Source organism: Panthera uncia, chromosome F2, assembly GCF_023721935.1.
Source record: "Panthera uncia isolate 11264 chromosome F2, Puncia_PCG_1.0, whole genome shotgun sequence".
Lineage (NCBI taxonomy): Eukaryota > Metazoa > Chordata > Mammalia > Carnivora > Felidae > Panthera > Panthera uncia.
Genome location: NC_064812.1, coordinates 65,925,328 through 65,951,139, shown reverse-complemented (window position 1 = coordinate 65,951,139; position 25,812 = coordinate 65,925,328). Strand labels below are relative to the sequence as shown.

Sequence of the window (25,812 nt, the reverse complement as noted above, 5' to 3'; positions counted from 1 at the left end):
TGTTTGTCTTTCAATCCACAGAGCTGAACACAATGGGGATACACAATAGACACTCAATGAGTATTTTTTGAAAGAATGAATTCCTCTAATAAGGATGGGCTTGGCTCATTGTACATTATTAGTTTGTTTTTTTCTTAGATTGATGAATCTTTTACAGTAGAAACTTTATCTTTCCTAGAAAATAACCTCCATAGCCCATGTGATGATAAATACTGTTAACTGCCTGGGCTAGGTGAACTGAATTAACTCAATAAAAAAATGTCACCCAATTCCCTTCTTTACTCAATAGATATTGAAAGGAATAACAAAATTCTCCTAAGATCCTTGAAATGTTTATGAACACATGTAACTTATTGCTAACTAATAGAGTTTATTAGATTCTCAATAAGCTTTCAGTGCACACAGCAATAAGACCATACATAACCAGTCACACTGGCCTACTGTTTACTGGTAATTAAGTGCACACTGGGGATATGTTGACAAGATGTGCTCAATGTTTGAATATTTTTAAATCAAGGAGAAATAAACCTGCAAGTAAATCACATATAAACAGATACTATTTCATTTTTGATCTGATTTTTTAATTTTTAAATAATTCTATATTGATGAAACAGTTTCACAAAATTCTGGCAAATATCAAAATTGTTATTTGTGACTCAAGAGCAGACCAAGAATATCAGAAATGACTAGGGAAACTATAATTTTAAAAAATCAACTTGGAAGAAGAGGGGCAAATGCAAAGAGGTGTAATAGGTATTTCAGACCAGATGAAACCAGGGTATGGAAGCAGGACTCCATTTTCACTTCGGTTGGCAACAGCACTGATATCTGTTCCCTGCTTTATGGAAAAATGAAACAATGGGTCTGTTATCCTATATGCCATTACTACCTCATTACTGATTATTGTTGCAAACTAAATTTATATTTTAAAAGATTGCCAATTTTTCTTTGTGTTTTTGGTGTGTGTGAGGGGGAAGGTGACTGTAGGGATACAGGATGAAGGAGGGAGTTAGGGAGGAGGAAGAGCAGTATGGAAGAAAAAAGAATTTACTAGAATTTTATTCACAACTTATAAAAAAATGGGATCATCAACTGGTGTTTGGATTTTTTTTCGTAGATACTTTTATGGTGAAAAGGATTGAAATCAGTTTTTAAATTTGAATTTTTCCCAGACCGCTATTCTTGCAAAGATGAAAAATTTAAAGTGAAGCAAATTGTTTTAGTTGATTGCCCTTGTGAAGTCAGGAAAATGATTTTTGAGACATGTTTTGTTTGTTTTCATGTAAGATGGTATGATCACACTACTTTTGGTGACCTTCTTCCTCAATTCTCCAGACAGAAATGCATTCGTTATACAGTTAGACTCTTGGGCTGCATTCTCCCCAGTCCTGGAGAAACCCGTCACCACGTTCTTATTGAGTGCTCACAGAGGGCATGGCTCAGTGACTAGGCATGCATATTTGCATTTGTTGTTGACAACTGTCAGCTTCAACATCCCTCTCCTCACAACTCTGTCTAAATGGGGTTTGTAATCCTTCTTCCCACTCACTCTCTTCACTCCCTGGGGCAGGAATGTTGGCTCCTGTTCTCTGTCACCTGTCAGAATCCATCCTCCTGTCACTGGCTTATATGGACAAGTCAGCCCACTGTCACGTGACCCCCCCGCTGCTAAAAACAGCTCAGGCACCCCCTCTGAACCTGGGCCTGAAACAATGTCTTCCATCGAAAAAACCGTAAAGGACACTTGATCACCCAATCCTTGGAATTATTTCCAGGAAACACTTGCAGAAACCATTCGGAGCACCCTTTCCCTGGCAGTGCACACGGGGACGGCCAGGAGATGAGCGCATCTTTGAATTATAAGTCTTTTTCCAAAGAGCAGCAGACCATGGATAACTTGGAGAAGCAACTCATCTGTCCTATCTGCTTAGAGATGTTCACGAAACCCGTGGTCATTCTCCCCTGTCAGCATAACCTGTGTAGGAAATGTGCCAGTGATATTTTCCAGGTAGGTTTGTTTGGAATTTAGGGGGTAAAAAAGAGTCTCTCTTCTTGGAATCAAGTCCTTAACTTGTAGGTGAATTCTTTCAGAAAACTTTATAAGGCTACATTCGTTTTTAAGAAAACCATTTTTTTAAATGATTTGCTTTGTGCTTTGCTGTCTGCCTCCTCCTTACTCCTCCTTACTCCCAAATCTAGTTTTAACTTAAATACTAAGAATCCTATTTGTTTAAAAAAAAACAGAACAAAACCTTCAAAACAAAACCTTGAATCTGCTTCAAAATTGTAAATGAATTGCTTCCTAAGACATTAATGTTAGAGTTTCTGGCTAGAGCTTTTGGTAATAAAAATGTTGGATGGAAAAGTGCCTCATGCTGAAAATGGTACATGGCGGTTGACTGTGGATAAAGTGCTGGGCCTGTATTTTAGGACCACTTGCTGCTAAAGCCCTAAGGGATTATCTTATGGCCAGCTTAAAGTAGAAGTTGACCTTGTTTGTAGTAACAGAGTGAAAAGAAGTCTCAGAAAAGCTACCTGTGGCATGACTTAATTCCTCTTTTCTTGCTTGGCAAGAACAGGCCTCTAACCCGTATTTGCCCACAAGAGGAGGCACCACTGTGGCATCAGGGGGCCGGTTTCGCTGCCCATCCTGTAGACACGAAGTGGTTCTGGACAGACATGGAATATATGGCCTTCAGAGGAACCTGCTGGTGGAAAATATCATTGACATCTATAAGCAGGAGTCCACCAGGTACTGTCCCTTCATGTGTCACACCCATCTGAAGCTTGGTTTTGTGTATTTGTTTGTTTGTTCTAACAGATCAATCTATCCAATGCTCGTTTGCCAATCACAGACATTGTCTTATAGGAAAATGTTTTTCCAAGTGAGTCCTTACCGGTGTGAGAATCACTCATGGAAAGAGAAGGGAGCTGGTGCCCAAGACTTTGCATCAATTTAAGAATGAAGTAATTCATTAACACTAATCTGTTCAGTAATACTGAGAGAGGCATAATGCGGCCTACCCCTCTCAGCCCTGTATTACGCATATTTTAGACATTTCTGCACTTCACAGGTCCTTCGTAGCTCCCAATTCTACATAGCAGAAAATTCACAGTACAAAACTTTAAGGAGAACTAACAGAAATGGCATTTTCCAAAATAGTCCGGTTCCTAGTTTAGACAACAGTCTCTCCTTAAAATTGTCTAGATGATCATAATAAAAAACAAATTTCTCTAACATAGTTAATCATTGTATGGACTCTGGGAAGTTACAAAGCAATGCATAGTCCTGCCCTTCAGCAACTTAAAGTTTAGTGACATGGGTGGGTGGGGGGAAGAAGATGGCATTTGGGTTATGTTTCTCTACTCTCTAGATTGTATTTGCTGCATACTCTCAGCATTCACCTGTTGGATTGATACTCAGTATATGCATCCATTCATTAAAAAAAAAAAAAAAAAAAAAAAAAAGGCTTCTTCCTCATCTAATCACATTGGCTATAGAGTTCCTTTCCTAGAGACAACACCGTAGTAGTTCATTCCTAGAAGGCATGGTGTGAAGAGCCCTTTTTCAATTGTACACAGGTCAGTCCAGTCCACAAAGCCTGATAGCAATATTGAGACCATCTGGAAATGAACTCATTGTGATTCTTATTAGGACACATGTATTTATGGAACATCTGCAGGGCTTTAAGAGCCTAGCACTCTTAGAAGGAAAGCTGTTCCATAAATCTAACATATAATTATTATAATCATTATGGCTATTAGTTTCTGCTTAAGATTCAAACTAAATTAGATAGTGCCAGGATCTAGATGGAAGTGGGGGAAGAAGAGTAATTACCGATGACATATTACAGAGATACAGAGTCAGCTATTTCCTTTGCTTCCAAAGTGTCTGCAGAAGAAGGAAAATACTGTTGTTGCTGCTGTTGCTTCACAGATCTGATTTCATTGTTTTACATTACTTTAAAATGCGAATACACACACTGTCTCAAAAAAAAGTCAACTAATAACCAACCAATTATTAAGGGTGTTGATATAAGAACTGATTTAGTGCCTAGTACAGTGTCTTGCATAGAATAGTTGCTTCATAAGTGCCAGCTAATTAAGCAACACCAAAAAGCTTCTTACATGTTCTATTTATTGCAATAATTTCCTTTTGCTACTTGCTACAGTGAGAGCTTGAAACATGGGAAATAATAACAATGTTATGAAATCCAGAGAAGAAAGATGTTAAAACTTGTAGCATTAGCAAAACCAAAAGACATGTCCTTACTTTAACTATAAAGTCTACATGTGCATCTGCCAAAAAAGTGCCCAGGTGCACAAACGGTATAAAGGTAATGAACCAAATTTCCAACAATGAAGCTTATAGCTGGGTGGACCAGTGGTGTTTTTCTGATTATCAAGTTCTTCTTACACTGTTATTTCTTGAACTTGAGACTTGCCTTGGGACATTTTTACTTGGTAGTAAAATCACAAGTTGCACAGAGGGCCCAGGTACATGTTTGGGCATACACCCAGGTGTTCCCTGGAGGCTGGCAGCCTTGCCAGCCCAGAACCCTGAGCCTCAGAGAACATTAGGCAACCTTAGAATAACCTTGGATATTCAGAGTGAGGGGCACCCATCTCTGGCTCACAGTCATTGGTGTGGGGGCAGAAAGGAGAGGGGCTGGTCAACTCTGACCTCCCACAGAAAGACCAGACATCGTAGATCTCAACAAAACCTGGCCTTATCTAGAATAACTGCCTGGTGCTGAACTAGCCACAGTTTGGAGAGGTGGACACGAGAAGGAATTTATTTCATTAATAGTAATCACAAAAATCATAATTAACTTTATAATAAGTAAAACTAATATGTGCCAACCACTGTTCAGGGTGCTTTACACATGAATCACATGTAATTCTTTAATCTGCACAACAATCCTGTGAGATTGTGATTATTATCATTACCTTATTAAAAACTTTGAATATTCTACTCAAACTAACTCATATACATAATTTAAACATTCAAATAGTACTAGGACACCTCTAATGAGGCCCACGCTCCCACCCCACTCTCCACCCCCAAGTCTCACTCCCCAGAGCCAACCACTTTTAATTGTTTTAGCTGTTTTTCTGTTCTTTATCACCCGGTGACATCTGTATACTACAGATCTGTGTACTCCTATTTCTGATTTTTCAATTTAGACATTCTCTATGGACTTTTCACTGCAGAAAGTCAGGACAGTGCCCTCACGTCGTTGGGCTTCACCTACTTTTTTCCTCTTCCCTGGGTTCCTTATTGCCTAGAGCCTACGTCTTTCTCTTTGTTGGTTTATTCTACTGTTTTACATGGAGCACATCCTCAAGCAATCTTCCGAAATATGCAAAAAAGTGCCCCGCTTTTTAGCCTCCCCCCACACTCCTGCCTTCGAAATACCTGGCTGCCGCAGTTGCAGAGCCTTTCTGGGGTCCCTCAGCTCAAGTCAGCTTGCTACTCTCAGCCTTCTCCCCCGCAGGCGCTTGGCAGAAAGAAGAGTCACTTCCTTTCATCCAGAAGTTCTCAATTTCCCACATGTGGTCGACATCCCTTATCTGCTGTCATGTTGCTCATTTTTTGTCCTTCTTGACTTATATTAGAATGCGATTTTTAAAATTTCCCCACTCTCATTTTAGTGGGATTTCCACAGGAAACACAAATAAAAAAGGCACATGTTCATTCTGCTGTATTTAATTAGAAGACCCTCAGGCCAATTTTCAGATATGAATAAAAGCTGAGCCTCAAAGAGGTTAAGTAACTTGCCTGAGGTCACACAACCACCACATGGAGAAGCTCAGCTGGAATTAAGCTTTGAGATAAGTTTGACTTCAAAGGTACCACCTGTAATGCCTCACCAAGACCAGATGCCTACCCTTCAGGATTCACCAGGATGGTTCCAGGAACCTGAGACCAGAGACAGCAGGCTACAGACTCCTGGAGACTAGGCAGCACTGAGTGGCTAGGGGCCACTGCCAGCATCTGAAGCTGAGTCCTGAGCCACAACTGTGAGCTCAGCTACCCTCACCTCATGAAAGCGCATTTACATCTTTATTCTACATGCCTGTTTGACCCAAGTCTGTTATATGTTTTAAGTTGTCTAAAGGTCTCTATTATACACCCGCTTTTAAGTGGGGACGACTCTGGGCCTGTGTAACCACCTAAACAAGAAAAACCTAATAAGGAATAAGGGACATAGTTCTCAGTCTGTATTGCATTATGGAAAAATAATCACAACCAAAAACTAAGCATACAGCCTTATGGCTGTTGCCACATTTCCAAAGTGTTTGCACGTACTGTATATATATACACATATATATATTGTATACATACATAATATGTACTCACAGACCTGAGCTCTGGTTCAGCTGCTGACATCAGAACAGCACACGGATGCAAGCTGCCCTCAGGAAATGCTTCAGGGAAGTGAGCCACAGAAGCATCACCTGTGCCATTTTCCAGTACATATACTCCAGATACATGCTTGACATTTATTATTATGAGGTGGAGACATATGGGACAGAAGGTATAGGAGGTGGAGAAGCCTTTGAACAAGCGAAGAGCAAACCACTTCTAGTCTCTAGAGAACCTCCAAAGGGCTTTGTCATTTATAAATGGAGTCTTCAGAATGTTGTCTGGTTTCTTTGCCACTCATGAGTGCCAAGTGACCCTGGTTTTCCCCCATATTTCACATGCTTTCCCCAGATGAATTAAAGTACAAGGAATACTGTCCATTCATCTGGCAAAGTCTCTTTCATTTCTCATTCATTCAACAAATATTTACTGAGTACCACTCTATGCCAGGCATTGTTCTGGGCACCAGGGATCCAGCAAAAAACCCAAGACAAACCTGCCCTCATGGAACTCACATATTTGTGGAGGAAACAGATAGACCTGGGAAGGAAGATACATTTCTTGGTTGCAGAGTTTACTTTTCTCAATTGACTTCCAAGGATATGGCAGAATTTCAAGTTAGGAAGCCACAGATTTCATGGAAACCATATTGTTACGCGACCAGGTGAAAATTCTTTTCACAAAAATCTCAAAGCTGGAAGCCCATACAATTTCTTCACCAGACCCAGGTCTTACCCCCACAGCCCAGTCTCCTTGACTTGACTCCTACCTAGTGATTTGTAGATATAAATCAGTATATTTTCTGCCTTTCTCTGAGTTCTGGGACTGCAGGTATGTGGTACCACACATCAGTATCAATGGTTTACAAACCATTTTATTCATGTCTCACACTAGAAGTACATTTTACATTGTGATCCAATGACCATTACATACATGGATGGATATAGATATATAGACATGAAATATATACTTTTTGTTTCCAGTGCACTTAGATACATGTACATACATATGCATGTAAAACATACACATGCGTCTATGTACAGCAGAAACAAAAGTTTCAGGTATCATTACTTATTCTTACTAGGTGTAGCCCATGTATTTACTGTCTATTTTAGTTTGATTTTAACAATGCTGGTCATGACCTCTAAATTGATTTCATGGCCCATAATAATCAATTTCACAGCCCATAAATAACTGCGGTTTTTTAAAAGTGGATCTTGATAACAACAGAAAAATTCAGTCCCAATCTTTTAAATAATGATGCTTATAAATATGTGTTTGGGAATATGAAGAAACGTTTTGCATTTGTATTTACATTTTTCAGGTACCTCTGAAAACTATTAACAACCTTGGTCTTTAGATAGGATGTATAAGAATTCCAGGTTTTTGTGAGGCAGGCTACACCCACATCTCTCACCATGTTCTCCAGAGGGGGCCTAGAGCACTACAATTTGACATAATTTTGATCTTTATCATCACACATAAATCACACTAATCATTAGGAGAATATACAGGGCCCCACCACACACTGTGAACTTGGGCCGTTCCAGGTGATTCCACAGCAAGTTATTCTTAAATAGTAATGACTTGTCACTCCCCTTTCATGCTTTCAATTCCTCTTCGCTTGGTCATCGTCTCACTAACACATACAAACCCAATGCTCCATTATTACCTGTTGCAGTTCCGAAAAGTTTTGGCTGGTGCTGAACTACTGGGAAAACTAAAACCTGGGGATTATCTGTGAGGTCCTTACTTCCAAGGTTACCACCATGTCCCAGAACAGCATTTTGCATTTTTCTTATTGCTTAAAGTACTGTTCACAGTCACTGAGCACACAGTACCCACTCTTAGTCCCTGCCAAGTCCTCAATTGGGAAATTATTTACATTTAATTTTCTTAATGGCAGGAAGAGACCCAAACAAATTAATGAAGCACACATGGACATATTCCTTCTTACACAGAACTATTTCCATCAGTGCCTAGACTAATAATCAGAGATTTGGACTCCTCCAGCCCACCTCTATCTTCCTTTTGGTGGGAGAAGTGTTTGCTGGAGGTTGTAGAGTTGGGACCTAGTGCTTCTGCAAAGCCAGTGTAAACTTGAGATTTAGCTTATCAGCAAATACTCCTTCTTTACCCATAATTGGAAAGTATCTCAAGAGACTTGTAAGTGTGTGCAGACAGTGCTGGAGCACACTCCTAACAATTTTCAGGAATTTTACTAGCTGTGTTTTAAACCGTCAATAAGTTTAAATCAGCCATGATGGGAACCCTCACCACAGAAATTGTCAAACACTACAGATCAGAGTGTCCATGTCCTATCCCCTACTCCAGGCTGGTCGTTAGATATCTATCAGCACACCACTGCTAAGCCCAAAGGGCAACTGAATTTGGAGGTTTCCGAGGACAAGAACAGGACCTTGGAAGTTTTCTGGAATAGCAATACTAATCCCACCCCCCCACCCCCCACCAACTCTGCTTTGCTGCAATGGGAGCTGACACATTTATCTGCCCACCTCCTCCCAGACCAGAAAAGAAGTCTGACCAGCCCATGTGTGAGGAGCACGAAGAGGAACGCATCAACATCTACTGTCTGAACTGTGAAGTGCCCACCTGCTCTCTGTGCAAGGTCTTTGGGGCACACAAGGATTGCCAGGTGGCTCCCCTAACTCACGTGTTCCAGAGGCAGAAGGTAACAGAGCCTCTCTTCCTCTTCTCCAGCCCCTTCCGAATTTCTGTGTGATTGGCTCTCTTTGCTGAAGGGGACCGCCCAAGCCACGTAGCCCTGAGGCCTGGCGGCTCAGAGCGTGAGGTGGTGTAGTGCTGGTGCAAACATGGCCACACACTAGATCCCCAAGAGAGTAAGGGGACTGCTAGCGAGGGAAGGGGTGCCGAGGCTCAGGAAGGTGCACAGAGGGCAAGGGTCGCTTGTTATTTGTGCATCTGGGAGGTTGCTGAAGACAAGCAATGTGTTGGGACCTGGTCAGAGCTGTTTGAAGTTTAGACTATAGATAACAAAAGGATTAACTTTTCACGCCAGTCACAGGAATTTTTCTTCATTCACTAAAAAAAGCTACTGTTTCCTGCACCCTTTCCAGGCCTTTACTCCCCCAACTCCTACTGTATTAGCCTTCAAGTCCAGGTTAAACTGGCTTCCTAGGCTTTCAACCTAGGCCACTTGCTAAAAGGACTCCTCTCAGTTTGACACATGTCCCCACCCCCCGCCAGGGCGTCAGCCTCCTCACCCTGACCAACCACAGCATGTCCCCAGCTTATCACTAACCTGCCAACCCAGTTTCATCCATTGGCAAGTAGCAACTTGCCCATTTGATGCAAATAAACGTGCAGTTGTGTGCTCAAATAGATGCAGCCACTCCCCACACCTAGAATTTGAGGAGCTCCATATCTTAGCTCCTTTCTATGAAGAATCACAGGTCCCACATTTGGTAGATATTTTACTGTGAGGGTCAGAGTTGGAATCAAATGTGCAAGCCAAACTTTTGGGCAATACCAGTCATGACCAGTGAGTGATAACTGCCAAAAAAGCAGAATTTAGCAAGACATCTGTAACATTTATTTATTTTTCAATCCATTTGTGGTTTATTTCCCCTTATCCTTCCACACCCATCCATCCCCCTCAAGTCATGGCATGTTAGAACCGAATGGTACTTGTTTCACACGATTTCCCTCAGAGCCCTAGGAACTCACGTGGGATGGACAGGACAGACTGGCAGGACTTCTACCCCACTCCTGTTTGGACAGAGCAGCTTCACTCTTATCTACTGGGATTCCACATTAGCTTCCTTTTTCTGAAGAAAGGGTTCTGAAGCTTTACAATGTTTTACAACCACTGTTCTGGTCCAACCTTCTCACTTTATATCCAAGAAATTTAGGGTCCACATTGATTACATGTTTGGCCAACATCATAAACAAGTTAAAGGCAGAGTTGGATCAAGCAGGTAGGTCTCCAAATTCCCCATTCAGTGCTCCCTGATAGCCAGTCTTGGAAAGCAGAGAGGAATTTCAAGTTGAAAACCCTCCCCTAGAACCAGTCAAATGCTAGAGTTTCAAGTTTGTAATAACTTAGTCTAGTACATATGTATTTGCACACCTAGCACATAGAAGGTGCATGTTAGTTGAGTCAGTTGAATAAATGAATATTTACTATTCTCATTTCCCTAGTAAAATGGATCCTGAGCTACACTAGGAAAACAATTCATTTCGGGTCTCTGAAGTCACATATTGGACTCTACTGAATTTATAAACAATATTTATAATTACTTAGCTTGAATATGCTATTCTCTATAATCTATAATTCAGTGTTTATGATGTTATTAGCAAGGTCAGATCTCAGTCTCCGTTAAGAATTTGGTGAAAACTATGAAACTTCTTCCCAGACAAATACATTCATATACACATCTCGACAGAATTTTATTACAAGACCAGGAGGTTCACAGGCCTTATACGCCTGTTACTCCTATGGGGTTCAGTGGACGCTGGATTAGGAATCCATGAGGATAATACTACAATTTATCTACAATCAGGGCTGACTAGAAAACCCCTAAAACTTTGCATACCTCCTTTCTCTTCATTAGTCTGAGCTCAGTGATGGCATTGCTGTCCTTGTGGGAAGCAATGATCGAGTCCAGGGAGTAATCAGCCAGCTGGAGGACACCTGTAAAACTATTGAGGTAAGTCAAACAACTCCGGCTGAATATACACCAAGCCTGAACTCCTGGGGGGGTTGTGGCTGCCTCAGAGCCACACAATCTTTCCTTATAGAATAACCGCCTTCCTCATATGTCTCTAAAACATTCTCCTCCTGGCTCAGGAAGAGAAGTTACCATGTGAGTCAACAAGGCAGATTTTACCACATCTACTGGGGTGGTTGTTACATTTGCTGTTTTTTGTTGGTCAATCCATTTTAAAAGATTAGTTAGAAGAAAAATCAATTACCAGTAATGAAAATAAGTGTTATCCACCATTATAGTACTATTTCTTTGTGGAAATCCAAATGTCTTAAGGAGTACTAGTTAGTGCTTTGGAAAATCATGTGCAGGTTTGAGCTGCATATCTGCACTCTGACAGCAGGGCCACAAAGGGGATAGCAGAAGGAGGAAGATGTATCTGTGGTTACAGAATGATTTAGTCATGGATTTCATTGAGACCAGAGCTCTGGCTCATTCATATCTGCCCTCTGCCTGGCCCAGTGCCTGGAACATAATAAACACTTGATACAAACTTGGTGAACAAATGCATAAATGGCTGGCTGTTTAGCTCACACTGAAGCTTGGCATATAAGAAATACTGTGAATCCACCCTTCCTCAAGATCAAGTATGAACTGTGTAATTGCTGAAGGCAAATAGCTGAAGCCTAAAGAGATTTAGCTATGTGGCAGATACCTTTTCAAGAACTGAAGATTCACAGACTAGTTAAGCCAGGCTGCACAGAGGGCAGGTGCAAGACAGCTGGGTTGAGTGCAGGTCTCTGGATCTGTAACCTGGAGCCATTTATTACTCCCTGCTTTAAGTTTTGGGGTTGTTGGTTTTTGTAGTTGGACCTCAGATGCAGTGTTGAGGCATTGTACTGCTCAGTCTGTAGCATATTGTCTGTATTGCTGTAGGCAAGGCCCCTCTTATCTACTTATTTCTTTTTATCTCCATATCCCAGTCCTGTTCTCTTCTCTGTACATAACCACTCTAACATGTTTGGTGTTCCGTTCACTTATACTCTTATAAAATGTTGATTATTTTATATGCACGTCTTTTACTTTTATAAATGGTAATGTGCTATATTTCTCGTTCTGCTTTTTTTTAATTATGTATTATGTTTTAAAGATCCCTTCTCATGTACATTCAATCCTTCATTTTTCTCCTCTGTAAAAATGGGGCATAGGGGGCGCCTGGGTGGCGCAGTCGGTTAAGCGTCCGACTTCAGCCAGGTCACGATCTCACGGTCCGTGAGTTCGAGCCCCGCGTCAGGCTCTGGGCTGATGGCTCAGAGCCTGGAGCCTGTTTCCGATTCTGTGTCTCCCTCTCTCTCTGTCCTCCCCCGTTCATGCTCTGTCTCTCTCTGTCCCAAAAATAAATAAACGTTGAAAAAAAAAAATTAAAAAAAAAAAATGGGGCATAGTACCCACCTTACAGAGTTACTGTGAAAAATTAAGCATAAGCAAAATGCTTAGCACAGTGCCTAGTATATGGTGAGTGCCTGATAAATACCCTGTTTTCATTATTTTATCATATCAGATAAATTCTATCTGGCAAATTCTAAAGGCAAATTCTATCAGAAGCCAAAGGCTGGTTCCTGGATAATCACTTCAAGACATTGGCCATAACCATCTCGTTTTAGATTTCTACACCATTAAAATCAATGTCCTTTCTTCTCCATATCTATATTCCTGTAAAGATCATGATAAATCTGGGATCCATTTACAGAAGGGAAGTTTTCTTTTGGTGAAGAGCCCAAAGAGATTACAAAATGGACAATATAAACTCTTATCTTTTCACTTATTTACAGTAAAGGCCAGATACAACTTAATCAGTAAACCATGAATCAGCACTCCAGTGTGGTGCCATGTTGAGTCTTGGGTGTATAAATAGGAGTGGGTTGCTTGTGGGTAAGTGAGGTAATCTCTATACTCATCTCTGGTCAAGCCTTCATCAGAGATCTCTGTCTGGGACACCAAGGCTGCAGAACACATACAGGAGAAAAGCTCTGGGGGTCACATTTGGCCTTGAGCAAAGAAATGCAAACAAACCGGGCTCCCTGTAGCCAGCATCGGGGGACACTGAGAGGGCGGGGAGAGATTTGACAACTGGTTTTCTTCCTGGAGGCCGGTCAGGGGCACAATAGGGAGCAGCTGTTTTTTCTTTCACTGTGAACAAGACAAGCAGGAACAGGTTTGAAATTAAGTCAGGAGAAGGGATTTAGTGCAGATATCAGGAGGAACTTCCAGGCAGTGAGGTTTAGGATTATTACTCCTATTATTACTGATAAAAGTATTCATCAAACATGACACACTTTTATAAGTACTTTCACAGGCTACTAGACAAATGTAATTGTTCCCTGTAGGGCTTTCAGATGAAGCTGTAAATTGGCAGGAGTCTTAAAAGTGTCCATCCCTTTTACCTATTTATTTCACTTCTGAGATTTTACTTTAAGGAAATAAAACAGTATAGAATGTATATATTCATAAATAACCCCTATATATATTTATATGGGGAAAAACTCCAGAAACCAAAAGGTTAGGAGTAATGAACAGTGGGACTACTGTCTTCCTTATATATTCCTATATTTCGCATTTTTGTAAAGAGACCTGGACATTTTTTTAATAGTAAAATAAATACAGAATGAATGTTGCTCAGAAAAGCACAGTTCTTTCCGATCAGTTTAGGTGGCTCATCTGCAGATGTAGGTATTGGCTCAGAGCCTCATGGAGGTCTCTGATTTTATGATCCCTATTTGATGCAAATATCCTCCATTTGAAGAGGACAGAGGACAGAGACACTGCCACAAATGGCCACATGGTGCACCTGTAATCACTAAAGTGCTCTCCCACAGAGCCTGGGCAAAACACCAGAGGCTCACTTTGTGAGCACTAGCCTGCAAAGCTGCATGTAGTGAAGCACACGAGGTTCTTGGCTTAGAGTGAAATGATCCTACCTTGCAGAGCAGGTGAATTCTGTACCAGAGTTCAGGGTCACAGAGCAGAGCTCCTGTGTCTCCCATTCTCGCTGGGGTAGTTGTTTTCCTTCCTGACTTTGCTCACCACCTGCCTGGAAACATTTTCTGGGAAGCCATTGGTGGCTCCTGGCCAGGGGGTGGGGAGCTGTTGTTTAAAGAAGTCGCTCTTCTGATTGGTGAAGAACCCCTTAGGGATGGGAAATGGAGTAATCCCTGGGTGGGCACTATCCTTCCCCAATTACCTTGCCTCTTCCCACATGGGGCCCAGACACCTGCCCTTTGGTAGGAGTGCCCATCCCTTGTACGTGTCTAATTTTGTCCTTGATCATGTAATGTCTTGCAGGGCTGGTCTGGTCAGGCACCTGGCCCAGGATCAGCCCTGGAGAGCTGCCGAGCTTAGGCTAAATCACACTGTGGACTCCTTGTTATCATTTAAAAATAACGTATGCTTTCCCTTTCTCCCTCTCTCTCTGCTGCTCCCCAGTTCATGCATGTGTGCTCGCTCACTCTCTCTCAAAATAAGTAACATTTTAAAAATGGAAATTAAAAGGGGCACTTGGGTGGTTCAGTCAGTTAAGTGTCCAACTCTTGATTTCGTCTCAGGTCATGATCTCCCAGTTTGTGGGAAGGAGCCCCGCATCCGGCTCAGTGCTGACTTTGCAGAGCCTGCTTGGGATTCTCACTCTCTGCCCCTCCCCTGCTCTCTCTCTCTCTCTCTCTCTCTCAAAACAAATAAATAAACATTAAAAAATTTTTTTTAAATAATGTATGCAATTGATATGAGTTTACAATGATTATGAGAGTGGCTTTGAAAAGGGCTGTAGTCATGAAAGGGCAATCTGAACTGTGTCAAAAGGAGGAGTGGCATTTTTTTTCTCTTTGCTGTGGATCTGACAGTGGGTGAAGGAGCCTTCAGCCTTTTTAGTACTCCTAGCTGAATGTCGCACAAGCTGAGATGTTCCCAGAGCTCTCGACTGCAGGTTGGAGGGCCTTCTAGGCTGTTCTATATAAGCCCAGCATGGTCTGGAGCTATACTTGCCTTTCCAGCCCAGGAAATGTTCTGGGCTAGGCTAGGACTCAGAAAGAGGGCTGCTGGTTGGAGTGGACAAGTGCACTGCCTTGGGAGCTCTCTGTTTCCAGAATACTGTGCTTGGCTTTCCTTCCTCATTGCTAAAAATCATAACCTCTGTCTCCGTCTTATAGTCTTTACAAAGGGCATTTATCCTATGTCACTAGATACCCAAGAGAGTAGGCTATTCATTCCGGTCCTCCTGAGGCTGACAGACAAGCAGGCCTAGAAATAATCCTGTTTTGTATGGATGCATGTCTAAAGGAAACAGCTACAAGTTGAATAATAACTATTTGATCTTGAGCATTTCCATTATCTGAAAAATGAGGACTTTAATAAGATCCGCCAATGATTCTTCAATGACAACAAACCTATTGTATTTCCAAAACAATAATTTTACCCAAATAGCTTTTAGGACACTGTCCATGAAGTTATAAATATGACGTATAAATATTGTAAGAATCACTTTAATAAGCATTCCAGAATTTTTAAGGCAACATTTCAAAGGCAATAGAACATATGCTTAAAAGAACAGGTTTCAGAGTTAGACTTTTAGCTGTCATTTAACTATATGACCTTGGGAAGTTACTTTAAGCCCTTTGTCCCTCAACTTCCTCACTGGTACACTGGGGTTAATACTGCATTCTTCACAGTGTTATTGAGATGACTAAATTGGGGTAAGAGGCACATGCCAGGGGCTTGATAAGTGTTACCTCATATTATTCTCATAGCTTGGAAAGACCACACTTATTGTAACAATGCTAATAATCATTTGAACCACTGGAGCATCTGGAGCATCTTTTAAGCAGTATCAGAGTAAGACCTTCAGGGTCCTGAGTAATTATGATGCAGAGCTAAGCAACCCCCTTCAGATGGAAAAACTGAACATGAATGGCAGGAGATATTAGCCCTATTATTTATCTAAGAGGCAAAATACCGGCAACCAAGGGAGGATGAGGCTCTTCTGGGAGACGAGTTGACTCTCTACTACGTATGGGAGCAAATTAAACAACTTCTCAGCTTGCCATGGGCTTGTGGCTTTCACTGAACCAGAGGACCCAAGTCAGTATGGCTCACTGGGCTCTCTGCTTTAGAGAGTTTGCTCAAGGAGCTTTTAAATGATCTGGAGAAGAACCCCAGGAGTAAGTTTTAGAGATCCATTGATTAGAACATAATTGTTCTTCTAACATGAAGTGGGTGGCAACGTGATATGGTAGAAAACAGCATGAGTTTGGGAGTCTGGAGACCCATGGCTGCTGGGTAGAGTTGCTCTGCTGAGCACTGCACAAGGGGACCCTGCTGATGGGAGAGGAGCTGAACTCCAGTTTATGTGCCTGGAAGGAACACGTTATCCTCATTTGTCTGCCTCTTTTCTTGTATAGCCCGGTGGAGACCCACCTTTGGGTCTGGGTCTGGAGACCCAGACTCATCCTAGTCTGCACTCATGGAACTTCTCCCAAGTGCTAGAAATTGGGGCTTTACCAGTAAATGTTGACTGATTTCCTCAGGAGAATCTTTCTACTTTAATACAGTTCTCTCTTTAGTAATATTAATCTGCTCCCCCCCCCCTTCTTTTGGGGGTGGTGGGGAAAGGAAACCCTATTTGGCTTAATGAAGGGAATTCTAAAGTACTGTATTTCAAATGTAGCTGACTGAGCACTTCCAGACCCAGAGCTGCAGCCCCAAACGAGAGTGTGTGGATGAGTGCTGGAGGTATGCAGTGCGTATGTGAATGGGCTGGGTAGAGCCACAGTTGCTCCGTGACAAATGGTGGGCTAGGAGCTTATCTTCAGCTCTATTTTGGTCACAGAGGCATGTTCCTTACATGGTAAGAGCAGCGGTTACAATTGTCTTAGGTTTTCCTGTCATAGCCCTGGCACATTCTCAAGCTGGGACTGACATTGCAGGGTCCGGACATATAATTTATGTCTTAATACCGTAGATAACCACTCTGAAACTTGCCAGGAATAGGAAGAGGCATTTTAGAGCCTTAAGACACTGAAATATCCCCACATTTATCTGAAGTCATAGAGTCTTGGAACTGTAGTCAAAAGGGACCTTGGCAATCATCCAATCCCAACCCTTATTGTACAGATAAGAAAATCATCCTGAGATTAAATGGCTTCCCTAAGGTTGCACAGTTTTCTTTTGAGCACTAAACGAAGCAGAGTCTTGGAGTATCTACTTAAATATCTATTTTCTGGGAACATAGAAACTTTTGAGGACTGAATATCCCTAGATACAAATCATATTTCATTCATTCACTCAGTCATTCAGATCATATTTCTCAGGTGTGCATTATACACCATATTCTGCACACATAATACTGGAAAATAGTGATGAACTAAACAGAAAAAGTTCCTGCTCTCAGGAAGGTTTTATTCTAGTACAGGAGTTAGACAATAAAACAAATAAATAACAAGATCATCTCAGAGAGTAATAAGTGCTTGGGGAGAAGGTGAGCCACTGAAAATCTAGCCATTAAAAACAACAGGATGATGGGACTTTGCTTGTCTAACTATCTACTCTTTAGTATAAGATTGTCTATTGTTGATTTTTTTCCATGGAAAGCTCCTTTTTGCAACTGCATATCTTATATCTTATTACCATTAAAATATAAAGCAGGCTAAAAATTAGAACTTGTCAGTTTTAACATTTCTATGAAAGCAACAGCTAAACAATGGGCTTTAGATGAATATTAAAGATTACCTACTCACTTCGAAGGAAATGGCCAAATGATTACTTGATTTTTTTCTTTTTAGCCAAATATTATGACATTGGTTAGAAACAGATATTCTACCTGCCATCATTTTGCCTTTTTAATATGGGCAGCATAGTTTTCCCTTTATAAAATCACCCCTTTTTGGTATATTGCATCCATACTGGGTTCACCTTAGAGATGGGATGGATTTTATTTTCATTCAAGGATCACGGACAACTTTAATTTGTTCTTCTAAGAAGCCAATACATATAACTGTCCTGGCAGACCCAGGAGGTAGGTCATGTTGCGGCTGGAGGCTATGCATTAGAATATGCTTGGAGGCCAATGCCTAGGGCATTCATGATGGAAGTTACTTCAGTTGCTAAACACACTCACCCAGCTATGCATGCATGCACATGTGCATGTGTACACACATACACACACACACACACACACACACAGGACATAGGAACCACAGATATCAAAAGGAAGAAAATGGAGAATATTTGAAAACATAAACTTGAAAGTTTAAAAAGTATGTATCTTGATTCAATTACTATCCAGAGACGTTGGGGGAGGGAGAAGGTACAGAGCCAAGAATTTTTACTGAAGACTTTTTTTTAACCCAGCCTTTTTACTGAAATAAGTAAAATAGAACATTAAAAGCAAAAAGAAATCTTTGAGGTGAGGAAGTTTTTGTGGAGAAGAGATAAAGACGGTTGCTATCACGCTTTTGCAGGTAACAGTCATCCTTTAAAGTGTGCTACCTGCAGACATTTTGATAATGCAGAAGTCCACGTTTTTCCCATTCCATTTTTCAGGTTACTGGAAAGTCACTGTTGAAAGCATTTCAGGTCCACATTTACAAAGGCACAGTAGGTACTGAAATTCAGAGTAATCACTCACTAGTGAGCTGGCCTCTAAGAGCATATTTTTCTTTCATAGCATATACTTGTTCCCTAATTACCTCGGAGGGGGGAGTTGATAAGCTGAGGCGTTTGTTGTTAACTGACCTTCACAGCATTTTGAAGGTCTTGTAGTCCAGAAAGATGGAAGGGTGCCCACCTTAGTCTTCATGTATTGCTTCTACCTCAGAGAGAATAAAAAAAATAGAAGAATTTTAATTTCAGGGAATTATTTCTCATTTCAATCTGACATTAGGTTAACCTGAACATCTCAAGTTCATTTCTAAAAGTCTGTAAGTACTAGTTTCATAATTCCAAGAAAGAAGCATACTTTCTCTATTTCAGAAACCGATTTGTCTGACTCTTAGCATATTTTGCACAGAATTATACTAAAGGCACATTAGTAAAGAAAAAAAAGAAGTTAAGGTTTTTTTTAAATTAGAGATTAGAAAATATAATAATTTTTCTACCCTTCTTATGAACACTGGAAAACTACGGCAGGTTTTCAGATCTTCTAATGCCTGGTACATAGTAATTAGTGAATTTTGCTGAAAGAATGAACTAATGAATATAATTCTGAAACAATTGGAGTTTTCTCATCTTTAAAAACCTACTTACTACAGAGTAGATTTGTTAAAAGACATATATTCAGTTCACAGTACTTCACATAAAATTTTTTTCAAGTTACTTTCAAGTATTTCACAGCAAGGTGTGGTAGGAGTAACAATGACCCAGGAGTTCAAAGTCTTTGGCTATAGGCCAGGAACTAACAATAAATGGCAGAATGCCTTGAGAAAGTGATTTAACTCTGCTGGGTTTCAGTTTCCACACGAGTGAAATGATTGGTTTGGAGCAGGTTACTTCTGATATTCCATGCAGCTTCAAAGTTCCACAATTAAATAATTCAAATCAAGGAAAATTGGCTTCAGCACTTCTTTGTTTGAGAGACCTGGGAAGTATGGATCCCCCTACTTCTCTGCCAAGTTGACCCCTCCCTCAAATCAAGGAAAATTGGATCTAAATTTAATAAGCACTGATATAGTACCTATAATATGTCATGTAATATTATAAGTGCTTTATACAGTATGTAGTCATATAATAATAATAATAATAATAATAATAATCAAGCATATGCCATGCATAGGATAGAATTTTCTATACTGTAAATAAGTAAATAATAGATGCTATTAAAATGATAGATTCAATATAGTACAAATCAATAGAAAACCAGAATGTAAATAAAATAATACTTGGAATTGAAAATAATGTATAAATAAAGTGGCTATTTCACTTAAACCACTAAATCAAACACTAGCCATGACACATGACATCAGTCTCAGAAATAATTTGGCTTAGAAGAAAACGTTTGAGAAACAAAGACATTGTACCAGTATCACATCTTAATACTCAGTATATATGTTTCAAGTGCACAATTCATAAGCTAGAAACCATCATATGTTTGCAGTAAACAGTAGAGCTTCTGAATGTCAAAGAGACATATTTCAGGAATGCAGTGGGCTCAAGTTTGCCTGTAAGCTTAGAACAGAAAGCAGTCCAGTGAAAGAAAGTTTGATTGGGAAGCTACTAATTGGCTTCAGTTCTGAGGCCTCGTAATAGTCCAGATCTCATGCTAAAGGGCTGGAAATAGACACAAATTTGGCAAGCCCAGCAATTTCCATGTCTGGACATGCTGTATGGACCCTAGTACTATTACTTTGACAACTGCCAAGGCGCTCCATGGATTTTCATCCCCTCCTCCAACCTCCTCTGTTCCTGCTCTTCCTTTAGTCAGGCATTACTGTTCCACTAAGAAGCTTTTCCTGAGCCACCCACCCACCCCAGCTCCCTTTGAATGGCCCCCATCCACATACTTCTATAAAACCTGGTATAAAACTCTAAGATATTTAAATTATTCAGCATACTAGGTTATTATTGTATTATTGGCCCATAGTCTTTCTCATTCAGTGAACCTGAGCTCCTTAAGAACAGGAATTATGCTTTAGTTCATTGTTGGGTCCCCAGAACCTTGCATAGTGCTTGACACAAATGACATGCTTAAGAACCGATTGCTAAATGAATGAATGGATGCGGGATGATAGCATTAACCAGTAATTACTATTAAAGTGGTTAGAATCATTGGATCTCCATCATGCTTTATTATTGGTCAGAAAATGTGATGAGAATTGTGTTCCAAAGGAGGCAGTGGAGTGAGGGGTGTTATTTCTTGTTAATTTGTGGAATATCTTCATAATCAACAATTTGCTTTAGGTTATCCACTTTTTCCCTTACTCTGAGAATAGTAGAAAAATTGTGGAGAAATGAAACACATTTTTAAAAACACAGTTTTAAAAAACCTGTTCAACAATATATACTGAACATCTATTGTCCGAAGTGGTATGTGTCCCAGAGAGACTTAGATTCTATCCTTAAAGAGACTATACTTCAGATATTTAAGAAACTCATGTGAAAGAAGAAAGTGATACTTGACATCTAAGAGACCAATGTTTACTAAAATGAAAGAACATGTAATAAAGGTTACACAAAGTTCAGAGATGTCAAATCAATTGGCTGCATTCCCAAGAAGCCCCCACCAGACAGGAAAGCTATGTTGGATCATCAGGTCTCAAAACTTGCTGTTAGCTATAAAGTTCCTGGACACAGAGATGGTCAGGTCCAATGATACTGGCATGTATACATAACAAGCTTACTGGAACTTGAAAAAGCAAAAGGACAATGACCAGGCCATCTGGAAAGTTAATGATGTTTTAAACATGGACTCAGAGAGAAGGGAGCTAGATGGTACTGGAGGTGCTTCTGGCACACAATGCAAATGCACAAGTTTGAATTCCCATACAGCCTTTCTCTCCAGGAATCAAAGACCAGAACCCATATTTCTCTGTCTTAGACAGTATTGGATAAATAGAGGACCAGGTGAATACAGGTGTATGGCATAAGTGGTAACTATTATGGGATTTCAGAAGAATTAAAAGACGGCATTCAGTCGTTGAGATCAAAGACAGTTTTATGGAAGAAGTGGTATTTCAACCATGTCTTTAAGATTACTTAGAGTTTGCAACTATGAATTGGGAAAGAACATTCTATACAGAGGGATGATGATGAGCAAAGAAAGTAAGTGGTTCGTTTTTGCTGGACACAGGGTATGTGATGGAGAACAGTGCAATGTTATGAAGGAAAGTTGGAACCAGGTCATGGAGAAGCTGGAAAGCCAGTTATGAAGTTTAAATATTATTCTCTGGACAATGATTAGTCAGAGAAAAACACTATTCCCCAGACAAATGTACTCCAGGAAAATGAATTTGTTTGTAGTGTATGAGTTTGCTTGAAGGAGGGAATTCCAGATGCAGAGGCTGGTGGGAAGCTTCCGAACCTCCAAGGGAAGATTGAAACTAGAACAGCAGCAGTATAAGTGGAGCAGAGAGAGACTGAAGGGTACAAATCAGGAAGTACCATAGTTTTTCCTTATACACATACATATACACACACTCACTCTAAAGCAAAATATAAGCCTTAAGCTATATAACCAATATATATATATATATATATATATATATATATATATATTAAAAAAACTGTTTTAATTTCTATGAAATTCCCCATTTACATAGAACATATTGAAAATTCATTGGTCCATTTAGTCAATTTGGTTGATTTTAGATTGTCTGAGTATCAAAGTGAGATTTTCAAAACATCAGCACAATGGGAATCTATACCCAAAGGACAACTTCAAGGAAAAGAAAAAATATACTGTATAAGTAAATTTATCTCCCAAAGTATCCAGGTGATTTTTAAAAAATATTTATTTGTTTTTGAGAGAGAGAAGGGTGGGCAGAGAAAAAGGGAGAGAGAGAATCCCAAGCAGGCTCCATGCTATCAGCACAGAGCCTAACAAAAGGGCTCGAACTCATGAACCATGAGATCATGACCTGAGCCAAAATCAAGAGGCAGTTGCTTAACCGACTGAGCCACCAAGGCACCCCAAGGTGATTTCTCCAAATAGGCACTCTTTTAAACACTTTCTAACATGAGCTAACTTCAACTAACAGGAATGCTGCAAAAAACAGAAACAGGAACTTTGTGAGAAGTTTGATTACCTGTATGGTATCCTGGAGGAAAGGAAGAATGAAATGACCCAAGTCATTACCCGAACCCAAGAGGAGAAACTGGAACGTGTCCGTGCTCTGATCAAAAAGTATTCTGATCACTTGGAAAATGTGTCAAAGTTGGTTGAATCAGGAATCCAGTTCATGGATGAGCCAGAAATGGCAGTGTTTCTGCAGGTAAGTATTCTTTCAGTACCTGATGGAACTAACCAAGAAGGTGGGTGCTAGAGAAGTAGTTGTCATCATATTTTTGTTATTTTATGCACACAGCATTTTGATTTATTTTACCAACTAAACTATAAGCTCATTATGTGTTCATGTCTCCATCTGTTTAAACAATTTCATAAGCATATATTTAAGGGACCATGACATCGCTTAAATATAAGAGGGTTCCGGTATAAAACAGCAGTTATTCATGGCATTTAGAAACTAAGCTCTGAGATTTTCAGAGTCAGCGGAGGAAAGAATAAAGTCTTTGATGAAAAGAATTTAAGTAGGTCTGTCTTTTGTTTGCTTTCACAGAATGCCAAAACCCTGTTACAAAAGTAAGTAATTTTCATTTTATGGAAAAATGCATACTTTTCATTTTTACCCAAGGCTATCAAATGTTAAACGGTGACAAAAAGTGGCAACTTGTCTTTGTTGCAGAATTTCTGAGGCATCGAAGGCATTTCAGATGGAGAAAATAGAACATGGTTATGAGAACATGAACCACTTCACAGTCAACCTCAATAGAGAAGAAAAAATAATACGCGAAATTGATTTTTACAGAGGTTTGTTATTCTTGTGACCATTTGGCCAAAGTTGCAGGTGTGTGAAAGCTGCAGATGGATTCAGCAGGAGAGAAGGGGGATTCAGAATCACCTCCAGAATGGATGTCGACAATTACACAAGGATCATAATCCAATGTGAAACTCCGTTTCATTACAGATTCATAGAGTTGGTTGACAGTGTTTATTTGGCTTTGCACATCACAGTGCCTATTATAATGCCATTACTGGGCATTTGACTCTGGGTAGTCAAATACTTAATAATTGATGGTGATGATGATGTCTCAACATCAACCCTACACAGGGTATTGACTACAATGATGTGAAGTGTCATGAAGTGCAAGGTTAAGGATGAGATAAAAACAAAATGTAGATGACATTTGGATAGATATTGTAGCACATCCACTTAATCAAACATCAGAGGGCAAGAATAGTAATGAGTCATAGAATAAAAAAACATCTGGAAATAAAACTGGCTCTATGTGACCAGCTATATTTCATGAGTTATAAATGCACCCCTACCATGTGGTCCAGAGACCCTCCTGGAAATTTGTCCTCATGAAGTAATTAAAAAGAGGAAAATAACCTTGGAGCTGATCAAAACTTTGATTGTCTTGATTCATCCTAGCCTATCTAGGTCACAAGACTCCTTGGCTAGACCTCTAATAATGCCATGAAGCTGTATTAGTGTGTACAGATGTAACTTCAGAAGCAAATCTTCAAGATGAATCTTCCTAAAATAATTACTTAATATTGTCTCTCCTTAATATTGCCTGAGGGAATATTAAGATCAATGTGTTAGGAAAAGACTCATGGCATAAACTGTGGCAAAAGTCAGCATTCACCGAACAGAGGAGGTAAGGAAGTAAAAGAAGGCAAGGGTAATGTATGTGTTCTGAGATAGGGAAGAGAGTTGCATTTCCATTTAATTTGGCAGAGATACATTAGTGACAATCCCAGTCCTCCAGGAGCTTGCAGATGTGACAGAGCATGATATACATGTGACCAGGCTCTGCACAGTGGTACTGAAGATGCACTTTGTACTGGAGAGGGAAACAAGGAGGATGGTGATGATTGGGCCCATCATCACATTTCTCCTGCCCACATTTAACTAGAAGCACAAACCCCAGCATGACATACTTGGGCCACAGTCCAGTATCTGATGGAGAAGACTTCCCTAGCCCTGACCTTAATCTGGGCTGGAAGTACTGGCCATTAATTGATATCATAGCTGCAGTGGTAGTTATAATGATTTTAAAAACACGTTACCTTACCAGAAGATGAAGATGAAGAAGAAGAAGAAGGAGAAGAAGAAGGAGGAGGAGAAGGAGAAGAAGAAAGAGAGCAAGTAGAAGTGGAAGAGGTAGAAAATGTTCGAACAGAGTCATCAGGAGAGGATGAAAGTCCAGAGAAAGCCTCGGAGCCCTCTCAGCTGGCCTCAGAGCTCCAGGCTGCCCCAGGGGCGCTTCCAGTTTCCTCCCCGGAGCCACCTCCGGCCCTCCCACCTGCCACAGATGCCCCAGGGACACAGGTAATTGTTCACAAATGCCTTCCTACAGGATTCACAGGTGTGTCCTTGCTGAATAGGCTAAACAATTTATTCTGCCTTAAGAGAAAGGTCCTACAAGTCCAGACATTTGTATCTGGAAGACTAAAGAATTCAGCACAGGCAGTGTCAGGGAGAAAAGTCCTCTAGATGATTCAGCAGGTTTGGTGTTATTATAACTGGTTGGCAAGACCTAGTTTAACATGATTTTCCCACTAGAATCTGAGGCAATCTTTGGAAATTGTGTGTGCATGGGGGTGGGGTATGTGTATAACATGTTACTTCACAGCCATGTCACGCAGATTGGGTCTGCTCTGGATACAGATATGGAGTACAGGGTAATAAATAATCTAAGGTGAGAAATAAAAATGAATGTCCCTTCAGAACTTTGAATTTTCTGTAGATAAAAAAGGAAGTAAACAGAGAAGCCATGTTAGTTTATGTCCCTATCACCTACCCTGAAATATAACCATATCTTTCATTAAGTGGGCAAACAAATGCCATCTAGTTTTCTATGTATCTGTCATTTGATGAGATTATGTGTTAATAGAATTGTTTTAAAATTTTCTTAGGAGATAACTCATCCCAAATTCTGTATCTGATTGGCTGACTCTTAGCTTCTAAGATGTCACTGTCCAGTTTT

At 40.3% G+C, this 25,812-nt stretch overlaps 1 protein-coding gene across 3 annotated transcripts in view; it reads left to right on the top strand.

The window, feature by feature from the left end:
* The first annotated feature begins 1,694 nt into the window (after positions 1-1,694).
* TRIM55 (tripartite motif containing 55) overlaps positions 1,695-25,812 on the top strand; it is a 44,255-nt gene continuing 20,137 nt past the window's right edge. For 2 of the 3 annotated variants that reach the window (XM_049633325.1, XM_049633326.1), the window contains exons 1-8: positions 1,696-2,008; positions 2,580-2,752; positions 8,897-9,062; positions 10,966-11,061; positions 22,797-23,030; positions 23,376-23,398; positions 23,502-23,626; positions 24,901-25,154. In XM_049633325.1, coding sequence (XP_049489282.1) covers positions 1,841-2,008; positions 2,580-2,752; positions 8,897-9,062; positions 10,966-11,061; positions 22,797-23,030; positions 23,376-23,398; positions 23,502-23,626; positions 24,901-25,154 — 1,239 coding nt within the window. In that variant the 5' untranslated portion in view covers positions 1,696-1,840. Of the gene's footprint in view, positions 2,009-2,579; positions 2,753-8,896; positions 9,063-10,965; positions 11,062-22,796; positions 23,031-23,375; positions 23,399-23,501; positions 23,627-24,900; positions 25,155-25,812 lie in introns of all 3 variants that reach the window. The other variant, XM_049633327.1, reaches the window with a different exon arrangement.